We start from the raw sequence: 21,920 nt of genomic DNA on the forward strand, positions 1-21,920 counted from the left end.
AACTGAGACTCAAAGGAGGAAAAGTAACTTGTCTCCAATCACACAGCCAAGACGTCGCATAACTGGAGCAAGGAAGTGCTGGATCTCGAGAGCCCAGGGACGCTGAGGACGCGCCCTTCTTCGCTGTGCGTCCCTGTCTACTAAGGGCAGGTGAGCCCCGACCGAGGCCGCTTGTGGGACGCGGGGCCTCTATGACAGTCCACACCACAAAGCACGTGGGCTTCCTGGTGGTTTTCGTAACTCGCTTTCCCTCTCTGGCCCTCGGGGTCGCCAGACAGACAGAGTGCACGGAACAGTTGGACGCGCGTGAAGCGAGCATGTGCGCGACCGCTAAGGCCTCGAGAGGCGCCTGGAAGTCAGCTCTGGGGGGAGTCGTGAGTTGGACGGGGCTTCTGAGTGTGCAGAGCCGGCCCCCAGCCCGTGCTGCCCCAGGGCCACCTGCAGGCCAGAGACCGAACAGTTCTAACGCGCGGTCACCGCACTCACACACCCACAGAAGGGCCGGAGGAGAGAGCACCGAGCCTTACCGGCCGCGGGAAGAGCCGCGGGCCCCCCACGCAACGTGCCTAGCGGCCCCTCCCCCAAGGACGGCAGGGCTAAGCCGCAGCTTCTCTCGCAGCTTAAAGCCATCAGTGCCCGGGCAGGTGAGAGCAGTCCGGCGCCCTGCTGCCTCAACTGAACGCTTTGAGATGCGGCGTGAAAACGGACACCCGGAGTCCCAGATGCAGAACAATTTCTAACAAGTCTTGAGATACTTAGTCATTAATTTTTAAGAGAAACAAGAACGCACTGCGTATTTATCAGAGTTCCGCTTAAGAAAAACATTTGGCAAAAATGCTTAACAATCCTTTAAAGTGTTCCTCTCAGCAATCTAACCTTCTACGTACCTTTGTCATAAAGACAAGAAATCCAGAAGAACGAGGAGCCTTACCTGAACTGGCCCACTTCAATGTACTCGAACTGCTTCAGCACAAATCCAATAAACACCTGCGCAGAGAGACACAAAGTCACATCGATGATTAAAACGTGCAAAGCAGGTTACTTTCTTCCTACTTCGTGTACATTTTTAACACGTTCCCAACAGTAGATCAACGTGTTTGTGTACGAGAACTCAGATGTATTCTGTGAGACGAGGCAGCTCAGGACTCTTCCAGAAATCCCGTAAGTACATTTACTGTGGAGAAACGGGAGACACTGTGCACCCTAGACAAGACACATCCGGGGCCTGGCTGGCTCTGGTTCACACACACTGAGCGGCACGGACCCCCCAAGACCGGCTTGGTAATCGGGTGCCCCATTAGTCCACCTTCTCCCCCCACAGCCCGAGGGCTGCTGACAGGGAGGGGGGTCCCAGAGGCCACCAGCAGCACTCTAGGACTGGAGGAGGGCCCACTTTGCGTCCAACTCTGTCCAGGCACGAGTTCCCTTTCACAGAGGTGCACAACTTTAGTTTGCTTGAAACCAAACATCATAATTGATACCGTGTTTAAAGTAAGTCTCTGGATTTTGCAAAAATGCCACCCGAACAATAATCTTCATTGCACCTTACAATTTAAATCCACTTGTCCTGGGGTGGGGAGAGGGGGGTGCGGGGGAAGGAAAGCCTCTGACCCATGCAAACAGGCTAATCACCTGGACACAGCCCCACACAGGCCGGAGCGAGCGCTCCGTGCTCCCAGCCCTGGGGTCACGGGCACAAGCAACAGGTAAAGAGTGGCAACTAGTGGGCAAACAGCAAACTGCACGTTTCTTAAAGGTGGGTCTCAGGGTCTGCTACAGGTCATTTTTATCAAATTACGACAGGTATGGCAGATGAAAGGCACAAGGGACAAACCTGGTCTGAATCCAGAAGACAGTAATTGACCCGCAGCTGAACCAGCTGCGCCAGCAGATCCAGGACCTGCCTCTGCAGCTGCACAGACGTGGTGGTCGTGTACTGCTTCAGAGCTTTTATCACAAGAGGCTCAAACAAACGGATGTGATTGTGAATCGCGTTCTATGAAAGAAAAACAAAGAAAAAATCCGTGAGTTAGACTTCAACTAACCACTTCCAGCAGCCGGGCTGGCAAGTGCCAAGCACTGAGACCGCAGCCTCTCGCTCACCTTATCTGCACGGTTCTTGGTGGTGCCCGTGAGGTTTGTCTTCAACTGGGTAGACACTTTCTGAAGCACGTCAAACCACCTGCACACGGAACAAAGCGGGCGAAGAATGGCTGCCCTGAGCCACACTCCAGGCCAGACCAATTCACTTCCACAAAACCAGAACATGCCCAAGGCAGAAAGCACCCGGGGGGCACCCAGCGCGGCGGCACCCTCCTCCCTAACACGCCGGTTGCCAGCACGGGGCACTCGGTCAGAAAGCACCCGGGGGGCACGCAGCGCGGCGGCACCCTCCTCCCTAATAGGCTGGTCGCCTGCACCACGCACTCGGTCAGAAAGCAACCGGGGGGCACTGCCCTGCAGCCCAGGCAGCCGTGAGCCCACAGAGGTGATGTTCACTTCAAAGATTTGGTGACTCAGAAGACCTCACTTGACTCTCTTGCTTTAAATATTCACATCAATTACACCCTTTTCAAGAAGTATGCATGAAATTAGATAGGAACACATGCACGCGTGCGCACACACACACACAGCTCCTCACTTTTTTGTTTCTACCCCATATTCCTAAACAAAGTAAACAGCTCTATTCCTGAGGACGGGTCTGTATATATAGTGAGTGTGTCACCAGGGTCCGCCTGGAGCAAGGACGCTCTTCTGGCGCCTGACTAGTGTGTTAACTGTAGCTGTCCTATCACTTCGTCCATGAAAAGAAAAACAAGGAATTCTCTTGTTAGTACACAGAGTAGCAACTCAAATATATGCTAATAATTATGGTTATTTAAGCAACAACTACTGTATTCCAGGCATAAAAATACAACCATAAATTTAACTGAAGAGAGACTTTTAGCCGTAAGGTTCTCAAACCCAACGTACTATCATACGAGACTCTTCCATGCCCTCCAGTATACCTACATGCCAGCCAGCACTGCTGTGCCCTGTGGAAGCCATTCTGCGCCCCCCCCACCCCGGGACAGACCTGGGAAACGCTGCCGACAGGAAAGGGGGTCTGTGAGCGCTGGGAAGGGCAGCCTGCTCTCAGCAAGCCTGCGTGGCCCACGCCGCGGCCCTGCACAGCAGGTGTCCCTCCTCCTGCGCGGCCCCTGGGCCCACACGATCCCCCAGACGCTGTCACATTCCCTGGACCACACGCGTGTCTGGAGGCGGGGCTGTGCTCCCAGCATCAGGGTAACGGGCGCACCCCCTAGAGCTGTCTGGACCCACCAGACTCGGCATGAGACCAAGGCTAATGTGTTTCTCCTTTCTACAGATCATGCACCGCTGGCTCTCCGTGCCTCCCCCAGGACGCCTCCGTGATGCCACCGGCCCGGCCAGCGCGGGCCCACGGTTACCCTGAGGGGTCGTGGTCTTGCTCGGCCTGCACCATGTTCCTCAGGCTGGCGTCGGCTAGGGCCTGGGTGAAGTGGGTGTAGGGCGCCATGAAGCAACAGTGGTACAAGCCCGGCCTCACGCTGGAGGAGCCCAGGCGCTGCGCGTGGCCTTGCCACTTGCTGGGGTTGGAGGACACGCCGTCAAACTGGGAGGCCAGGTTGGTCCCGAAGAGAGTCTTCAACAACTAGGGGAAAGGAGTGAGGCCGTCAGCATGGGCTCAGCGCGGCGCGCACAGGAGTCTCCTGGGGGGGGGGGGGGCGCAGCTAAAAATGACAGGCTACGTTCGCAAAACTCCAGACGGACATCCTCGCGGAGACTCGCCATCACTACCGTGTGACAGTGCTGTCGCGAAGGGCGATGTGAGGTGTACGTGTGAAGCCAGGAGCCTCGACTTCGTCTGCGATGCTGTGTTTGGACCCAGCGTTCCAGACAAGAGCCTGACACCGTCCAGTTGCAGGGACCGGACCCCGAGAGGAGGGGCAGGGGCCCTCCGCCCAGCACGGAGCCAGCCAAGGCGTGACACGTGGCGGTGCCACCAGCACCGCCTTCTAAAGGACAAGCCGCGTCCTGTCCCCGTGCCCAGAGTGTGGGGCTTAGACGAGGAGCCCAGGAAATGACTTTTTCACCTGCTGAACACAAACGGTCGCCATCACGGGCTCTCGGCTGAAACAGGACTTCAGGTACCCCAGGATCTCCTCGACACACTGCGGGAAGAACAAGGGGGAAGACACGCGGGTGAGGGGCGTGCGGCCTGCCGCTGCGAACAGAGCTCGGCAGAAGGCGCGGCAAATCCAAGCCGCTCCCTGCAGCCTCTCTTCTGGGTGCCACGGCCCCTCCGTCGCTCGCTCGCCTGCTGGGACGCTCACCAGGCATCTGCTCGCCCCTCTGCCCCGAGCCCTGCTGTCAGGGAAGGAATCCGGAGCGCACGGGAGCCGGAAGCCCCGCAGACGCGCAGCCGCACGGAAGACGCGGGCGCTCGGTGGGCCTTACCACCAAGGGCCCTGCGGTGTCCCGCAGCCCTCTGCACAAACGGCCGACCGCCTGCACAGACTACATTTGCCGCCCTAAAAAATAAGGTCCAAGGCAGCCAGGGGCCTCTCGGGGCATCGAGAAGGACGAAGACACGAACTGCCAGGACACTGCCACGCCCGGGCGCCTGCCGGGTCACCGGCCACAGCTTCCGTTGGCAGGGCTGCCGCTCACCAACCAGACGGAAGAGGCTTCTCGCCTCGCGTGGTGGTACCGTTCCCTGTACTAAAGAGCAACAGATTTTTGTTGGTTTCAAATACTAAAGGGCCACACATGTTTAATATTCTGACTTACTCAACTCAGACTGTAAGCATTCAAGTTTGTGTCCAATAGGGTGAATTTGTTACGTGCTGCTTTTTGGTTTTACCGCCTGTAGCTGGTATCTGATAAATGTTACCGGAGAGAATTACAACCGGAGCCTTTCCGATCAGCGTCTGTCCAGCAAAGGACCAGCTCTCCCAACAAACACCGGAAACCGCACCAGGCCCTGAACACTGCAGGGACGGCTGCTGTGGTGGCGTCAGCATGCGGAGCAACGCAACCACGTCCCCGTCAGACGCTAACACGCGGTATAGGACAGACGGATGTCCATTCTGGCAAAACGAGGCTAGAGGCCCGTTTATGCTTTCCACCCAAACAACAAAAGAAACACTGGGCACCGTGGGAAACCTCAGTGACAAGATGCCGGACAGCAGGTGCTGCAAGACTGTGACCCTGGAAGATGGGACAAGAGAGGCGAGCCCTACACGGCACTGACCCACTGCCCTGTGGGGCTTTCCAGGTCAAGGCACAAGGAAGTGGGGGCACAGAGCAGCCCAGGGACCCCGAGTCAGGAGGAGCTATGTGTCCGGGAAGCTGAAGCGGTAAGGGTGCAATGGGGCAGCTGCCCAGGCAGAACTCTGGACCAGTCATCACAGGCATGTGACGAAACCCCCAAGGCCAGGGGACAGTCACCAGAAAGGGGTATGTGGCACTGCTTGGTGCCCACTAAGGGTTAGGGACAGTTACTGTTCCCCCCCCATCTGGGAGAATGGTAGCACCAGGTAAAGCACCCAGAAAGGCCCTGCCTCCATGGTGGGAATAATTAGCCCCAGGCTGAGCACTGCTCCAACCCATCGAACATCACAAATGCAACACCCAAGCGTAAACTGTTCCCACACAACTTAATTCCATCTCAGGATAAAGCTCACGAGGATTTACGGGAGGACAGAGATGCCGAGTACCCAGTAACATTTCACGATGCCCGGCATCTGGTCAAAGATTACTAGACAGGCAAAGAGGCAGGGAGACACAATCCACAGTGAGGAGTATAATCAATCAAAAATGACCCAGAGTGGACAGTATTGTAGAATTAGCAGAGAAAAACATAAAAGTCATTATGACTATATTCTACATGCTCAAACACTTAAGTAGAAACATTAGAAATTTTAAAAACAGACCGAAATCAGGCTTTTAGAGCTAAGTACAATGTTAGTGATGAGAAACGCACTGGACGGCATTAAGAGTCAGATTAGACACTGCAGAAGAAGAGATCAAGCAGCCTGAAGACACAGCAATGAGAGCCACACAAAATGCAGCGCAGAGAGGAAACAACGTGAAAGAGCGCCTGTGTGCTGCGCACAGGACAGCCTCAGCATCCAAATACGCAGGTTAACTCGAGTCCCCTTAGGAGAGAAGAAAAAGCAGTGGGCAGGACCAGAAAAAATATTGGCCCCAAAGTTCCCAAACTTTAAGACGACTATAAAGCCAGAGGTCTAAATTCAACAAACCCAAGCACAAGAAACGAAAGGAAAGTTACACTGAGGCACATAAATGTCTCCGGCGAAAACAGAGAAACCGTGACTATGAGAAGGACAGCAGCCGGAGCCGCAGGGACAGGCGTGTGTGAAACAGCAGCACGCAGACCAACCACACTACATAACACATCCCAATCCCATATGAATTGGGTACAGAATAAACAAGGTCTAGACGAGAAGAAAGATCAAGACCATTACTTGTCAAGAATGTAGGATTATGCCTTTTCATCACCAGCGTCACAACTTGGGAAAACAAAGGAAAACAACTCGACTCTTCCTTCCACAATGCCTCCCACCTTCGCCTGCTCTACCCAGAGAAGCTCACAGCACTCTGAGGAAACCCTGCTCCGACGTTTCGCAGGTCACACCCCCAAGCAGTCCGTGCGGTTCGGGCCCCTGGCGCCGGGGCTGGCGTGTCCGGCGCGTCTACACAGTGGCCAGGCTGGACGGCAGCAAGGCCCCGAGCGGCCGCACAGCGCAGGTCTGCAGGAGGGGCCCGGGCCTCGCCTGCACAGCCATCGGCCAAGGAGGCTTCTCGCAAACAGCCGGTGGCCGAACGCAAAGAAAACCTGGGACGCTTCTACTCCCGTCGACAAGACCAAGAAGGAAGGCGCGGCAGGTAAGGAGGAGAGGCCCCCGGGGCCCAGAGCAGGGGTCTGGGGAGAGCGGGGGCTGGCGCCCGCACGGGCCTCCCTCACCACACAGCACGGCGAGCTCCCAACAACAGGGAACTGAGGGGAGTGGAACTATCTTCATCCATAAAGGCCAAGGTGAGGGGGGAGAGGCCGTCCTGTCCCAGACCAGGGTCTTCAGAAGCGGAAGCCCCTGCACACGCTTCCTGTGTGTGTCTATGAATCCGTCTCCCGGTTCTCAGGCATGGACGGATCACCCGATGTCGACCTTCAGTAGACTGTGACTTGATAACTATTTAGCTCCATATATTAGGGTAAATGTAACAGTCGAGAAGTTCACTGACCACAACTGGAGAACTACAGCTTTGTGTATGGCAGTTGTGATAAAATGTGAAGAGAAAAAAGGGAAAGGGAAACCACATTCCCCCCAAAACAAAATATACAAAAACAACAAACTACAAAGTTGTCTTAATTCCCTGAAATAAGAAAATTGTATTATTTTAAAAATCCCATTTAGATGGCTTTTATTTCAGTGTATCTAACATTCAAATTTAAAACGTGTTATACCTGCTGGGGGCGCCCGGGGGCTCAGAGAGTTAGGTGTCTGACATCAGCTCAGATCATGATCTCACAGTCCGTGGGTTCAAGCCTCATGTCGGGCTCTGTGCTGACAGCTAGCTCAGAGCCTGGAGCCTGCTTTGGAGTCTGTGTCTCCCCCTCTCTCTCTCTCTGGCCCTCCCCTGCTCATGCTTGCTCTCTCTGTTTCTCTCTCAAAGATAAATGAACATTAAAACAATTTTTTTAATGTGTGATACTCCGTATTTTGCTAAAATGCATTCTCCACACACAGCCCACAGGCCCTAAGGACCTGCTGTTCTGAGAGAGGAAAAGTGACAGGTCGCCGTGTTGACAGGGCCACGCGGGGAGAGGGTGCCGCATCCTGGGTGGGACAGCCCACTGGCCTCACCAAGAAGGTGGCATCGGTAGAAGGGCTCTGCCGGGTCTCCCTCAGAGGGGACAGTAACTGAGGACCAGGGAGAACAGGACACGCACCACGTGGACACGGGAAGCCCAAGCAGCAGCCGGAGGGAGACGAGGTAGCACACACCTCGATGACGAAAACCTGGGGATTCCTCGAGTCAAGAGGACTTAGCTGACGGCACGTGAGGCCCCCGAGCGCCCCGTACGCTGGGGACACGCGTTTGAAGGGGGAGCTCCCTGGGACCCACTCAGGTGCGTGAGAAACACGGCGCCGGGAGCCGGCAGGGGACACGCCCGGGCAGGTGACTGCAGTGAACCAGCCCCCGGGCCCAGGCCTCGGACACGCCAGACGGGCGTGCACAGCACACGTCCTTAGAAACTGCCCCGTGCGCCTGAGCGCCCCCTTGTAGGACGAGGGTGGGGGACACCCGGCTCGGGGCCAAAGCGCAGGAGTGTCCGCCACAGCTCTGCTGCCCGCAGCCTCACCACGTCCGCTCTCACCCTGCCTGCTTGCGAAGGGCAGACAAGAGAGCACGGGCCCTGCCACCACGGTTTAAACCCGCCACCATTCGAGAACGAACTGGGTCGAAGCTAACCGACAGAAAAACCGGAAGACGGGCTGCGAGCAGGACGCCCCCAAGGTGAGGCCGAGACAGGAGCGGGAGGCGGGCTTCTCCCCAAGCTGCTCCTGCCTGCCCCGCGCCCGCCGCCCCTCATGCCGGCCACGGCTCGGGGAAGCAACGCAACACCAACCTTCCCGATGTCCTGCAGCGTTGCCAACTCGAGGATCTGCGAGAGAACGTCCAGGGCGGCGCGCAGGAAGCCCCCAAACTTCTCACCGCTGTTCTGGAGGTCCAAGGTGACCTTGGGAGGGCGAGGGAGAGAGCACAGGGTTACTGGCGCCGTCCCGTCCCCTGCGACAAAGACAGGCGCTGTCTGCGGTGGGAGGGTCCCGCCGGGCTACCCTAGCCCCCGCGGTCTGGAGGCTTTCCGCCCCGGGCCAACGCCCTGGACAGGAACGACACAAAGTCGTCGCCGTTCAAAGGCATCTTCAGCTTACATTGCTACTGCTGAAAGAAACAACTTCTGACCTTTCGTCATGAGAAAAAAATGTTAGTGTCCACTGTGACCAGTGTCTGATAAGCCCCATATCAACACCCACAAACACACGTCTTGTTCCACGTGAGTCACACCCCCAGGGAACCATTATCAAATCCAGAAACTGCCTTTCGGTCTGGCTACTGCAAAATATTACATTCCTCTTAAGAAAGATTAAATTATAATTTTAAAGGGCCCAGCTGAATTAAAATACGCAGCACCCCCCTAACACACTGAGAAGGAGTCAGGCCAAGGATAAAATGTGTAAGGAGAAGGGAGAAGGGGAGGAATCAACCATAAAAAGAACAACTGGCAAAAACCCTGCAAAACGCTACAACAGAGAAAGGACTCTGCTCAAAGAAATCAAACCTAGCCAGCCGTGGTAAGAGCGGAAGCCCTTCCTGGGCCCAGGGGGAGGACGCAGGGGAGGCACACACAGATGACAACTGTGACTGCTCTGTGCCCCCATGAGGTGGTTTCCAGCAGGCAGAAGAAAAACGAGTGGGGACTTGGGGACAGGTGACTCCACGGGGCCATGTCCCACAGAGACAGGAGGGAGGGGCTCACCTCCGGCAGGCACGGCCGACAAGGGGGCGAGGGGCACGCACTTGGGAAGGCCTATCTCGACGAAGCACAGAGATCACAGGTGAAAAGCGGGGTCACGGGGCTCTGAGGGAGCAGGGTGAGGCTGACATCACGGCCAGAGCGGCGAGAAGGACTGAAGGACGCAGAGGGCAGTGTGACGGACCTCACGTGTGCCAAGCACGTCACACACACCTATCCAGGCGGGCATCCGGGCCACTGGGGGCCACGATGCCCAGGGCACAGTGTGGACACCAGGATGTCCCAGAGGGGAAATGATAAAGAGGGAGCAGACACCAGGGTCATCAAGAGGCCCCCGGACTCGGGACAGGAGTCAAGAACAGGCAGAAAAGAAACACGTTCTCTGTGCACTTATTTCCCACGTGCCCTCTGCTACACGGGGGGGGTGACATGGGGACACTGGCTAAGAAGAGCCCCTGAATCTTCTGTAAAACGCGGTAGAATATTCTGAACATTCAAAAGTCGAGGGAGCCCTGCAGACGCCACACTGACGAAGAAGTCCCAGCTGTGGGAACGACTCCACGCCAGCCCCGAGTCCTACTAGTGAATCTCTGAATATGGGGGCGGCCTTGGGAGGCGCAGACCCAGCCTCGGGAACCCACACAGAGACGCTTCAGGGACACCCGACATGCTGGTAAGATGAAAGCTCCACAAACCAAGCTGAAGACACAGCCTGAAAACGCTACCGCCGCTCACATCCGGTGCCATCCCGTAGCGCAGACACGCGCGCACGTGAGCCACAGACCTTAAGGAACACATCCACAATCTATTAGAAATTTGAGCACGTGCACATTTTTACGAAAGGAGCGGTCGGTACCTTGTAGTTAGCGTGAGTGGCTTTCAGCACATCGTGCAACTTGAGGTATGAAGGGAGGTGATAGAAGCTCCCCAGGGACGAGGATTTACTTGCTGTCACAGGCCCTGAGGTGTCGGGCTGCCGAGAGGCTGTAAGACACACCACACGAAACAAACTTCTAGGTCAGAGGTACACACTTATCAAGTTTAAAAGAAGTTACTAGCAATAATGGTTTTTAAAGAGAGTCTAGTAGAGTAAGATTCAAATTCTTCCCCTTTTTGACTAATTAGAAGTAGCAAAAAAAATCGACCAATAAACAATGTAGAATCCAGGCAGTCCCCAGAAAATAATAGAACAGACGGAAAAGAACGGCGGTGTAACGCTGTTTGTTAAGGTCTCGTTGCCACTTTGCAAGCCAGGGGAGCGACCGGTTCCACGACCCCCGGCCGACCGCCCGACCCCCAGGAGCCGAGGCTCCCAGCGCATCGTGGCACTGCGGCCTGGCCAGAGCAGCTCCCAGGCCCTGGAAGCAACCAGCGTGCTTAAAACCGTAAAGAGCACACGCATGATCATGAAACGGACAGGAAATATTAAAATGCCAAGCACTATATAAAACTATTCTACTTAAGTGTTAAAGATCTTCGCCTCCGAGCCCTTCGTGGATTTAATCCAACAGAAAAAGTGCTAGTGACATACTGATAACTTTATGTTTATAAAGTTCTGAAGCTTGTGAAGCTGGCAGATCCTCCTGCGGCCCTAGAGTCAATCCGTAGAAAAGAGCACCTTTTACAAAGCCTTACCGTAAATGCTCTGTAAGCAAACGACTAGAGACCACGACTGCGCAGGCGCCGTGCTGACAGGTTTGGTGGGAGTGCGACAGGACGGGTCGCCCCAGCTCTGCTAGGCCGTCCCCAGCGGCTGCCTGGCCGGTGGAAATGGCAGGGTCCCACCGAAGACCTGGCCCCTTCTGTTCTGAGACCGTCCCAGGTCTAGAAGCCGCTCCATCATCTGAGCTTTCGGGTCCCGTTCGGTCACATGACTGAACCCCACGGACGGTCTAATTGTAAACCTGCCGCTTCCAACTGGAGAGGGCCTCACAGGTCAGAACCAACTGCTTCCTCCACTAGCTCTGCTCCTGGCTGTCTACACCACCTCCCTCACTGAAGCTCAGGTCTCTTCTACCCTCTTCTACAGGGAAAAGCGGGGCGGCGAGGACAGCAGACAGGGCTCCTCGCCAGTGGCCAGACGCCTGCAGACCTCTGTGGCCATACCAGCAAGAGACCCCGAGAGGCGCCCGAGACTGGGGCGCGGTCTGCACACAGCTAGGGGTTCATGGTTACACTGGAATGCACACTGGGGAGACCCTCTGGCCCCAGTGCTTCCAAAATACCCCAAGTCACCACATTCACCTCGCACGAGCAGAAGCCGAAGTCCTGGCTTTCGAGGACTTCGATGACACACGGCGTCCCCGCCCGGCATCACTTCGTACCTGGACTGGCTTCGCTGCCTTTCTTGGGGCTCAAGGGCGCAGAGGCCTGCTCTCCTGGCTCTTTCTCCTTTCCCTTCCGGCGGATCGGACTCAGAGAAGGCGGGGTCGTTAGGGACGGCAAGGCTGCCTGCAACGAAAACCAATCTGTGCAGGAAGCAGAACCAGCGTGCAAACTGCGAGTCGCAGCTGTGGTTTCCGTTCCTGGAGAATCAACCCGGGCAACCTCGGTTTCCCCAGAGTCCTCATCTACGGAGCTGACACACGTACGGGCGCCAGCTTCGCTAACCCACACCACCTTCGCACGCGGCCGACTGGCCCAGAACTTCCGCACAGGTGCGCGTGGAGGGCCAAGGCCCGTCGGGGGTCAGGCGGGGTCCACCCCTCACCTCCAGCGGCAGCCAGGGCGCTCAGTGGGAGCCAGGACAGGGAAAGGGGTATGAAGCATCGTCTTAGACCCCAGTTTTCAAACGATGAAATAGGCTCAGACATGATGGAACCTATCCAGCGTCAAGGCTAACAAGCAGCAGAGCTGAGCACAGAACTGCAGAAGGCACACAAAAGTAGACGCTGTAGGGGCCACGGGGCGTGGGCACTGGGTCCCGTCTCTGCTGCTCTCCCTGTAGTGTCAGGGAAGCGTATGCAGTGTGGCAAACAGCCGCCTTCGGGAGCACAGATCCATGAAAGATCGACCTGAAACGTCCGCCGGGGGCTGGTCACAGAAAGCGCAAGTAGGTGGCGGCTGCCTGGAGCTGGGGGGTCCGGGAGGTTGGGGGTGACAGCTAAAGGGTACAGTGCTCCTTTCCGGATTCTACCTGGGTGGTGGGGATGGCCAAGTGGCTCTGGGCGTCCTAAAAGCCCCGGACCCCACAGTAAGCAGGTGGCTTGTGCGGCACAGCAGTTACGCAGCAGCTGCAGGGGGAGTTAACAGTGCTGTCTCAGCAGGAAGGAGAAGAAAAGAGGCTATAGCAACGCTCCGTCAGGCCACCAGTTTGCACCAGAATAGCGGCAGTGAACACACAGAGAAGTGTGTGTGTGTTCATGTGTTTTTGTGTGTGCATAACACATGCATGTTGCAAGATACTCATCAGGGAAAACACAGGACTCCGTGTGCAGAAACAAGGAACTATGATGACCGCCACGTCTGCAGCCGATGAAGCATGCAGTGCGGGGAGCAGGGCAGGCGCGGGCAGGGGCAAGGCTGGGCAGCTCAGCTCAGAGCCCGCCCAAGACCTACGAGCCATCCTGGGAGACGCCTCGCACGTCTCTGGACTGACGCCCCAAAGACAGACCTGGGTCTCTGACGTTTAAACCCTGACGACAAGAGCAGGCCACCCTGAGCTGCCCCGTCCCACACCGGAGCCGTCATCTACACGTGGACATTTACATTTAATGACAAACAAAATCAGAAGTTCAGTTCCTGAGGTGCGCTGGCCTCTTTCCAAGTGCTCAGTCACCACGTGTGGCTGGTGGTACTGTCCTGGCTGGCCTAGACGCCAGCGTTCCCAGCAGTACAGAGACTCGTGCTGGCCAGCACTGGCCCAGGAAGGAGCAAGAGAGGCCCACCTAGGCCAGAGCTGGAGACCATCTGAGGTGGGCAGGGAGGTGAAACGAGGAGAGGGCCCCGGGAGCAGACTGGAGGCCTGTGGGAACCGCTTCAGGACCTGTGCGGCGGTCCCGAGTGACGAGCAGGTGAAGACAGGACCCGAGACGTACCCACAAGACCCCAGGCCCGATCCTGGCAGGAAGAGCTGCTGCGCAGAATGGTGGCCGAAAGTCGACCAGCTGGCGGTGGGGGAATCGACGGCCACAGGTGTGGGAGGCACTAAGGTGTTAAGTGGGGACATGGACTCTTCAGAAAAGTTTGCAGTGATAAGGAGACCGAACGGCAGTTGGAGGAGAACATGAGGTTGGAGGTGTTTATCGAGATGGAGGACACAGGAGAGTGTGCGCCATTGGATGCCACAGTCAGTGAACTCATCTAGCTTAAATTCATGGTAAAAACAGTTTACCATTTGCTGTGAAGCTGATGTGATCGAACTGCACTTCACAGAAAAGAAAGCCATCTGCCGACATTCCGGGGGACAGCAGGCGACTCAGTCAGCCCGTAAGCCAGCAACGTCAGTTAGGAGCTTTCTTGGCTAATGCTGAAGGCCAAGAACAAGGCCAGCTTCCCCCTCAGAGACAACATGCCCGGCGATGGCGCCAGAAGGGCTACCCACTGGATGACACGTTCTGGTGTTAAATTCAGTGTTCCCACACGAGCAGTGTTGTTCATTTAAAACAAGAGAGAGCACGGGAGGGACAGGGACAGGCGGGCCAACGACAGCGTGCCGGACGCCCCCGACGTCACTCTGCGGGGAGGGCCGCCCGAGGCGGAAGTTACCTTGATGGCCGGCCCGGGAGCCACGTCGTCCAGCACGTGGGCGCAGATGTTGACCACCTTCAGCAGGTGCGAGAAGAGCTGCTCCACCATGGGCACCAGGGTCCGGTCCCCCAGAGCCGGCCACACCTCCTCCTGCTTGGCCTCCTCCTCAGAGGCGCACGAGCCCCTCAGAGATCTGGGGGCGCTGGCTGTGACGCGGCACCATGTGGGGAAAAGAAGCCGGAAGGCTCTGAGTTTGCTGGGCGCCTCCACCCCGCGGACCTTCCTGGCGTCACCACCGCACCAACGCCCAGCCAGGATGCGCCAATCCCCCCGCGCCCCGGATCTTTGCAGCCCCAATAACCCCCGTTCGACCGGTGGCCGAGGCTGCCCATCCTGCCCCCTGCACCCTCTTCCAGTCAGCCCACGGCCATCATCGTGCTCAGGCTCTCTCGCCCCCCAAGTGGGTCTCCCCGCCTTCGCCTCCAGGCCACACTGACGCTGGCCGAGGGACTGGGCTTGCAAACGCACCAGCCCCACGGCCGGCCCTCCACCAGGCGCTGCCACAACGTCACAAAGCCAACAGGACAATCGTCCGTGAGGAGCGCTTATCGAGGCTGCCCCACCTGTCGGGGTCGGCGGCCCCCGTTCCCCACATCCTCCTGCCAGTCCTCGTCACCTAACACCCCAAACTACCTGCAGTCCTCAAACGTCACAGACTTTTTGTGTCTCTGTGCCTCCAACAGGCTACGTGCTCCGTCTGGTGTGCGAGGAGAGTGATCACAGCCGCCTGGGCAGGCACGGTGATCCGTTCACGTGTGTCGCCCCCTGAATCCACATGTGACTTGTGAACGGAGCCCACACACTGCCCATTCTCACAGCCGCGGTGCCTGGGGCAGTGCCTGGCACTTGGTGCCCACTAAAATGAGCTCAGGGACGAGTTACCTGTAGCTGAGGGGCTGGGCAGGAAAAGGGCTCCTTTACAACAGTCGCCTACAGCTCACATCCATGCATGCGGGTGACATGGGGACCCTGAGGAGGGGCTGGAGCCACCCTGGCAACGGCCTCACAGTATTTCTCCTTCACACGTGCATCATCCCATCCCTCAAAAAGACACCGACAGCCACGGACCCGAAGCCCCTGCTGCACCTCCGAACCAGTACCTGCAAGCAAGTTTCCGGCCAGCACCAGGGCGTCCTGGTGCGCAGAGAGGTCCAGCGGGAACCAAGCTGACGACAGCAAGGTGAGGACCACCGTGGCCATGCCGACGGTGCAGCTCTTCCGAGACTCATCGGACGCGCTCAGCGGGGGCGCCCTGCAGGCCAACATGTACAAGGTCAAATGACAAAAGCTGTAGAGCAGCCCGCCTTCTCCAACCAGTGAGAAGGCGGGTCAACGTAGGTTTCACACCAGCTCACAAAGCGACTTCACAGCTGTTAACTAGCAACCTTCCTGCACATATGCCTCAGCTCCAAACAAGTCAGAGAAATGAAAACAGATGGCAGGTCGATTAAACCTATTGAGGGGCGCCTGAGGGCTCAGTCAGTTAAGCGTCCGACTTCAACTCAGGTCTTGGTCTCACGGTTCATGGGTTTGAGCCCCGTGTCGGGCTCCGTGCTGACAGTTCAGAGCCTGGAGCTGCTTCGGATTCTGTGTCTCCCTCTCTCTCTGCCCCTCCCCCGCTCGCACTCTATCTCTCTCAAAAATGAAGGCTAAAAAAATAAAAAATAAAAATAATTTAAAAAGTGACAGTGAGTCCCAAAATTTTTCTCAGTCATGGGTATACATAATAAGTTTATTTCTTAGTATCACAGGAGACTCAAAATTATTTCACAGATGCTATTAGGGCCATCTACTGGAAGAAAGTCATTTTAAAATGAAAACGGCTAATATAAGTACAAGTTCCTAAATTACTTTAGGAAAAAACTTTAGGGAAAAACACCATAGCTCATCATGATCTTAAATGACAGGTCACATTCGGTTTCAAACAGAAAACGTTTCCAAACTCTGATTACAGAGTAAAGAGTTTTGGAGAGAAGCCAGTTAGAGGAGCCCTGACATCCCCCGAGCACTGACCCCCACGAAGAGTCCCAGCTCACCAGGGCTTCGGAGGGCTCCGTCGCCAGCCGGCCGGGCAGAGGCCAGCCCCCCACTGGCTACTCTTCCGAAAGGTCAAGCGGATGAAAGATTTAGGAAAGAAACAAGGGGACCCCCAGTGACCACGTCCGTGGCCCGCGAGTGACCAGTACATACCCGCAATGCCAGCCCAGACTCCACACGCAGACCGGAAAGGCGGCGGAGAGAAGACACAAGGCCTCGCAGCACCCGAACTGAGGAAGAAGGACAGGAAAATCACACCCACGCACCAAGAAGCGTTTATCAAAATGACCCCCCTTCTACCCTTTACAGAAAGCACACACAACGCAAGCAGAACTGCGGCCTTCTCTGTCCTACAAGGGGACGGACTCGGCCTTCACCGGCAGAACTGCACCAGTGAGACGCAGGCGCGGAGCAGGGACCGTTCTGGGGCGTGACCAGGGGCCAGCCGCCGGCACCCCCTTCTGCTCACGGCGGCACTGGCCCGTGCCCTCCGCACGCCCTGTGGCTCCCGCGCTCGGCCTCACTGATGGCCGCCCCCTGACCAGGCGGCGAGGGGCACAGGACAGGGACCCTGTCTCCCAGGCCTAGAAGAGTGCCTGACACATGGAAGCCACAATCAGTACAGATAAATGAAGCTGTGGGACTTTAAATGACTCGAGGAAGGGCGAACTACAGAGAGGCCAAACAACACTGGGGTTTAAGAGGCCGTATGCGCTTGTCTAGACGGCCCAGTCCCGCCTGCGGGGAGTTTTCTACCACATGCAAACGCTTCTTCTGCCACATAAAATAAATGACAGGGCTACGTAAGCTGGTAATCAGCAAATTAACGCAACTCCCTGTAACAGTCTCTATTTCTAATTATGAAAGTCACACTCGTTTGTTGTAGAAGCCTTACAAATATCTAAGAGATATAAAAAAGGAAACAGAACTCATAGTCCTAAAATCCATTTCGGCCCTGCTCTGCCGGTCGTCTCCCTGGGGCTCTGAGAAGCGTGCGTGTGGGAACACGACTTTCCCAGCAGCCGGGACTGCCCCCAGCCCAAGGGGCCTTCGTGCTCGCGCTCTCCCGGCGCACATGGCGTCTCTCCAGGCTCCGCGGTCATGGGTGTGACCGGCGCACAGGCTTCCGCCGTGGTCACACCTCGGTTGCTCCGGCACTCGGGGACTTGCAAGCATGGAAGCCTTTGCTGGCGTCTCTGGCTCTTGCCCGTGCGCCCGGCACACGCTCCCCACGTCGGCTCTACCAGAGGCATCTGGAAGTCCTGACACATTACCAACCCGGATCATGGCCGTGCTCGCTCTCCCTCTCACGTCTTTCTGCACTGGCTGAATTCTTTTACCTCCAGCACGTGTTGCTTTAATCAGAAATAAGATGGGTGTTCGCATGCCAGCCTGCTCCCGGAGACACCGGGCCTTGGGAACGGGCCCCACAGAGAACCTAACGCGAGCCCCTCCCCTCGCCGTCAGGTACCGACTGCACAAACCACCCAGAACCACCTTCGAGAACACCAGCCCCGGAGACTTACGGTGAGCGCTCGCGTGGTCGACGTGACCAGCTCGTGGGAAACTGCCGCGATGACTCTCGAGAGGTTATTTTCCACAGTGACATCTGTCATGCTCGGCAGTAGGTTATAGCCCCTGTATATCCTAATAAGAAAAACATGGAACACAGAGACTTGAAATCCACTACTGAAGCGTATGGTAGTTTCAAAACTCAAATGGCATTTCCAAGTTAGACTAAAGCCTCTGGGAAGTTACAACAGCCCGGACTCTGAGGCAAATGAGAGGCTGGACACGCTCCCGGTCATTAGGGTCCCTCCCCTCCCCCGGCCACAGCCTGGCCTGCAATCTCCCCACCCACCAAAAGCGGGTTTTTCAACTCCAAAGTTGGAAGAAATCCTTCTGGAAGCTGCCCCGATTCCAGGAAAGAAGACAGCGCTCTCCCCAGGGCAGGAGCGCCGTGTGCACACCGTCAGCCCCCGGCCTGCCAGCGGGGCCCTCGCGGGACTAGTGCTGGGGGGATTCACTTCTGAACCCTCAGGGTCCTCAGGACCCAGAAACGAATCTCAGGAAAACAGTTCTTTTCTCTTCTCCCACAAATGCCCCAATGGCAGGTGGCAAAGGCACGGGCGGCCACCGCGGCCACCCCAGCAGGGCCGGTGGGGGGAGGTGTGGGGCCACAGCCAGTGCCCGGGCAGTGTCACACTCCTCCCTGCTGGCACTGAAATCGTCACTTTCTGAAACGACCCTCTGACACGGCAGGTCACCCAGGCCTTTCAGCCCCTGATGACCAGACACTCTCAAGAGGCTTCTGCTTCTCTTAATGGAATATTTACCTTGAATAACTAGTCTCTTTTCAGACAGAAGAAAACACCACTTCTGAGGTTTAAAAAAAAAAAAGGGAATTCTCTGAGAAAAGGTTCATGTGTCTCTCTAAAGCAATCTTCACATGAGAGGAGAAAGCACTTATTTAGGAAGCACCTCAGACCCCGATAAGCCGAGTTCCAGACTCATAGCAAAAGCATCGAACAAACTTCTCCACTGTGACGCCACTTAGTCTGAGTTTTTAAGAAACTGCCACTAACAGAAAGGAGAGTCACAAACAAAACTCATGTTTAAAATAACATTTACAACAGTTAAAACGGCCTGGCTGTCTCCTGTCTTCCCGCCTGCAGGCTTCTCTGCAGCCTCCGCCTCCAGGGAGCCCTTCCTTCCCGAGAGCGGTTCTGCTCCGGGGACTTTCTCCCCGAGACCCGGTGGGGGGCTGCGCACGACTAACGGGAACAGGACCGCTGCAGCCCGCCGAAGACACAGCCACCCTGTAACCGCCCTGTCACCTCAAAAGGAGGGGGCCTGACAACACCGCCGGTCTCCTCGATGGCAACGCAAAGTAACCGAAACACTTAACGACAGGTTTTAGCTAAGACGCAGCCTAAGAGCCACGTGAAAACACACTTGTCGGTCCGTGGCCTGTAAGGAAGGGACAAAGAGACGGCTGCCGTGGCTGTGGCCGAGCCGATGACATGGAGAGGCGGCCCCCCCCCCCGACAGAGAGCGGTCCCACACCGACTGCCTACTCCAACGCCGTCCCGTAGAGCGTGGTCCCGAGAGAGCACGTCACAGACTGAGGCCCGGAAGAAAGGGGTCAGGAAGGGCCTCCGCCCGAGGACAGCAGGACGCACTCGCCTGGCCTACCTGGTGATGGTGCTGACGGAGAAGCGGGACGGAGGCGGAGTCTCGTGCATGAGGGGTTTCAGGTAAACGCTGCTTTGATCTCTTGCCACGGCCACTACTGGGTCAGCCTGTCCTTGGTCACATTTATAAAACAGCTTCGGGACAAGCCTAACGTGAGAGTAAGGTTTATTTACTTGAGAAAGTTTGTGAAACTCACCTGGGATTCATCACCTTCTCCGTCCAGATGGTTAAGCCTGAAACACAGTGAACCCACAGACCACCCCACCTTGTTCAGGGTGACATTCCGGCCACCAGAACCGGGGGGTTCCAATCACACCACCTCTGAAATAACTAGGTGCTGTACTTCCTTTTTGTCGGGTATAGAATTAAGTACCTTCCTTTACATACAATAAAATGCACTGACTTAAAGTTCTGTTTCCGGGGCGCCTGGTGGCTGAGTGGGTTAGCTGTCTGACTCCTGACTTCAGCACAAGTCATGATCTCACAGTCGTGGGATTGAGCTCCGTGTTGGGTATGGAGCCTGCTTAGAAGTCTCTCTCTCCCCCTCTGCCCCTCTCCAACTTACGCGCACGTGCACAGGCTCACCGGCACGCTCCCTCTCTCAAATAAATAAGTAAGTAAATAAACAAACAAAGAATAAAGTTCTCTTTCTAATCATCTTGAGCAACATGGGCCTGAAGCCTCCACCCACAGAAAGTCCCGGCACAGGGCAGACCTGCAGGCCAGGGGCAAAACTCGCCCACACGTTCCCAGATGGCAGAGCTCCGGCTGAGGTCCCTCCCAAATCTACACTCAGCCCAGAAGCAGAACACAGGAAACGTTTCCTGAAAGAACAGAAGGGCTCACTCCTGCAACCGACACTCAGTGTGCATTTTGCAGGAGCGTACTCACGCACTCGTGGACAGGACTCATAACTTCCAGAAACAACAATTTTAGCACATTAGTTTGCAAACCCCACTATCTCTAATTAAGGTCACTCTCCTCCATGGAGATACAGTGATAAACACAATTTTTTCTAAGATAAAATAAATGGCTATCATTTACAGGAAACGGGAAAGGTCCAGAATCATCCATTAGGTGAGTCGTACAAATGGAGTTAAGCTCGTGAAAGGGTACGTCTCACAAGCAATCAGAGAAATGCAAAGGATGACACTGAAGACAGAAAGGATACACATGCAATTGGAACTGTGGTTTTGAGTGATTTGATTAGAAAGATTTTTATTTCCATTTTAGTATTTTCCCTAAATTTTGTGCAGTAAACTTGTATTACTCTGAAATGATAAGTTTTTTTCCTATTATCATTATTATGTTTTAAGAGCCAGCAGGCACGGGCGGGGGAAGGGGCAGCGGCGGGACTCTCTTCAGCGGCTACCTGCTCAGCACGGAGTCCGACTCGGGGCTCCATCTCACAGCTGCGAGATCGTGACCTGAGCCAAAATCAAGAGTCAGGACGCTTAACTGATTGAGCCACCCAGGCACCCCAAAGAGAAGTTATTTTAAAAAGAATAGGTAAATTTTAAGGGATATAAAATCATTCAAAGCCATGAAAAATTTTTAAAAACATCAAAAAGCTTGGCCTCATAACCCAATTTCCAGGAATTAATTCTAAGGAAAAAATATATATGTAAACATTTATGTGAAATAATATTTACTGATCATTACCCATTAGGTCAAAGAAAGCTTACTATCCAACCAAGTAATATTTTTAGAAAAGTTTATCACAGCTCCAGAGTGAATGGCTGGCCACGAACTAGAATTTCCAAACGCTGCTCAGAGCATCCCCCGATCTCCCACCGTGTGACATGTCCCGTCCTTCAGGACAGAAACACAAGCACACGGGACCCGGCACCGCCCTACGTGACACCGGTTTCGTGCCCAGAAGTCTGAGGGCAGGAAAGGGCTAGTGGTACAGCAAGTGGAAATGCCCCAGAGGACATGCATCCAAGAGCTAACAGTGAATATGTCCAGGAGAGCCGAGGGACTTTTATTTTCCTCTCCGTCCTCTCTTCTCTGCGTCCCAGCTTGTGACAAAGAGCACAGCGCCTGACGCTGGGAGGCCAGTGCCCTGCCGCTGTCCCATCCTCACCGCAGACGCCTCGGGGACAGTTTCGGAGCTGCGGGACGCGGACCTGCCCTCCGGAGGCCCGGGCTCCCCTCCTCGTGCCGCCGAGTGCGTTCCCCAGGAAAGGGAGCAAAGAGCAAATACTCGGTAAATACCTCATCAGTGCAGCCGCGGCGACGTGTCGCACCCTGGGGTCTTCGTCCCCAAGCAAATAGATGACGACATTATTGAGCACTCGATCTTGCAGTTTTAAAAGCTTCAGAGAGAAAGAGAAGAAAACAGATGTCT

The 21,920-nt window shown here is 55.7% G+C and overlaps 2 protein-coding genes across 2 annotated transcripts in view; both read right to left on the reverse strand.

Moving 5' to 3' along the window:
• The window catches only part of ACOX3 (acyl-CoA oxidase 3, pristanoyl), a 922,607-nt gene that overhangs the window by 781,704 nt on the left and 118,983 nt on the right, over positions 1-21,920 (reverse strand). The gene's annotated exons all lie outside the window — the stretch shown is intronic.
• The window catches only part of HTT (huntingtin), a 100,937-nt gene that overhangs the window by 51,489 nt on the left and 27,528 nt on the right, over positions 1-21,920 (reverse strand). Inside the window, exons 20-33 of the mRNA XM_029933175.1 lie at positions 21,788-21,888; positions 19,571-19,717; positions 17,902-18,022; positions 16,529-16,605; positions 15,439-15,590; positions 14,297-14,484; positions 11,914-12,040; positions 10,446-10,573; positions 8,681-8,791; positions 4,116-4,193; positions 3,450-3,673; positions 2,104-2,182; positions 1,835-1,996; positions 932-987 (exon numbers count right to left, since the gene is read on the reverse strand). Coding sequence (XP_029789035.1) covers positions 932-987; positions 1,835-1,996; positions 2,104-2,182; positions 3,450-3,673; positions 4,116-4,193; positions 8,681-8,791; positions 10,446-10,573; positions 11,914-12,040; positions 14,297-14,484; positions 15,439-15,590; positions 16,529-16,605; positions 17,902-18,022; positions 19,571-19,717; positions 21,788-21,888 — 1,751 coding nt within the window. The remainder of the gene's footprint in view (positions 1-931; positions 988-1,834; positions 1,997-2,103; positions 2,183-3,449; positions 3,674-4,115; positions 4,194-8,680; positions 8,792-10,445; positions 10,574-11,913; positions 12,041-14,296; positions 14,485-15,438; positions 15,591-16,528; positions 16,606-17,901; positions 18,023-19,570; positions 19,718-21,787; positions 21,889-21,920) is intronic.

Source organism: Suricata suricatta, chromosome 1 (genome assembly GCF_006229205.1).
Source record: "Suricata suricatta isolate VVHF042 chromosome 1, meerkat_22Aug2017_6uvM2_HiC, whole genome shotgun sequence".
Taxonomy (NCBI): Eukaryota; Metazoa; Chordata; class Mammalia; order Carnivora; family Herpestidae; genus Suricata; species Suricata suricatta.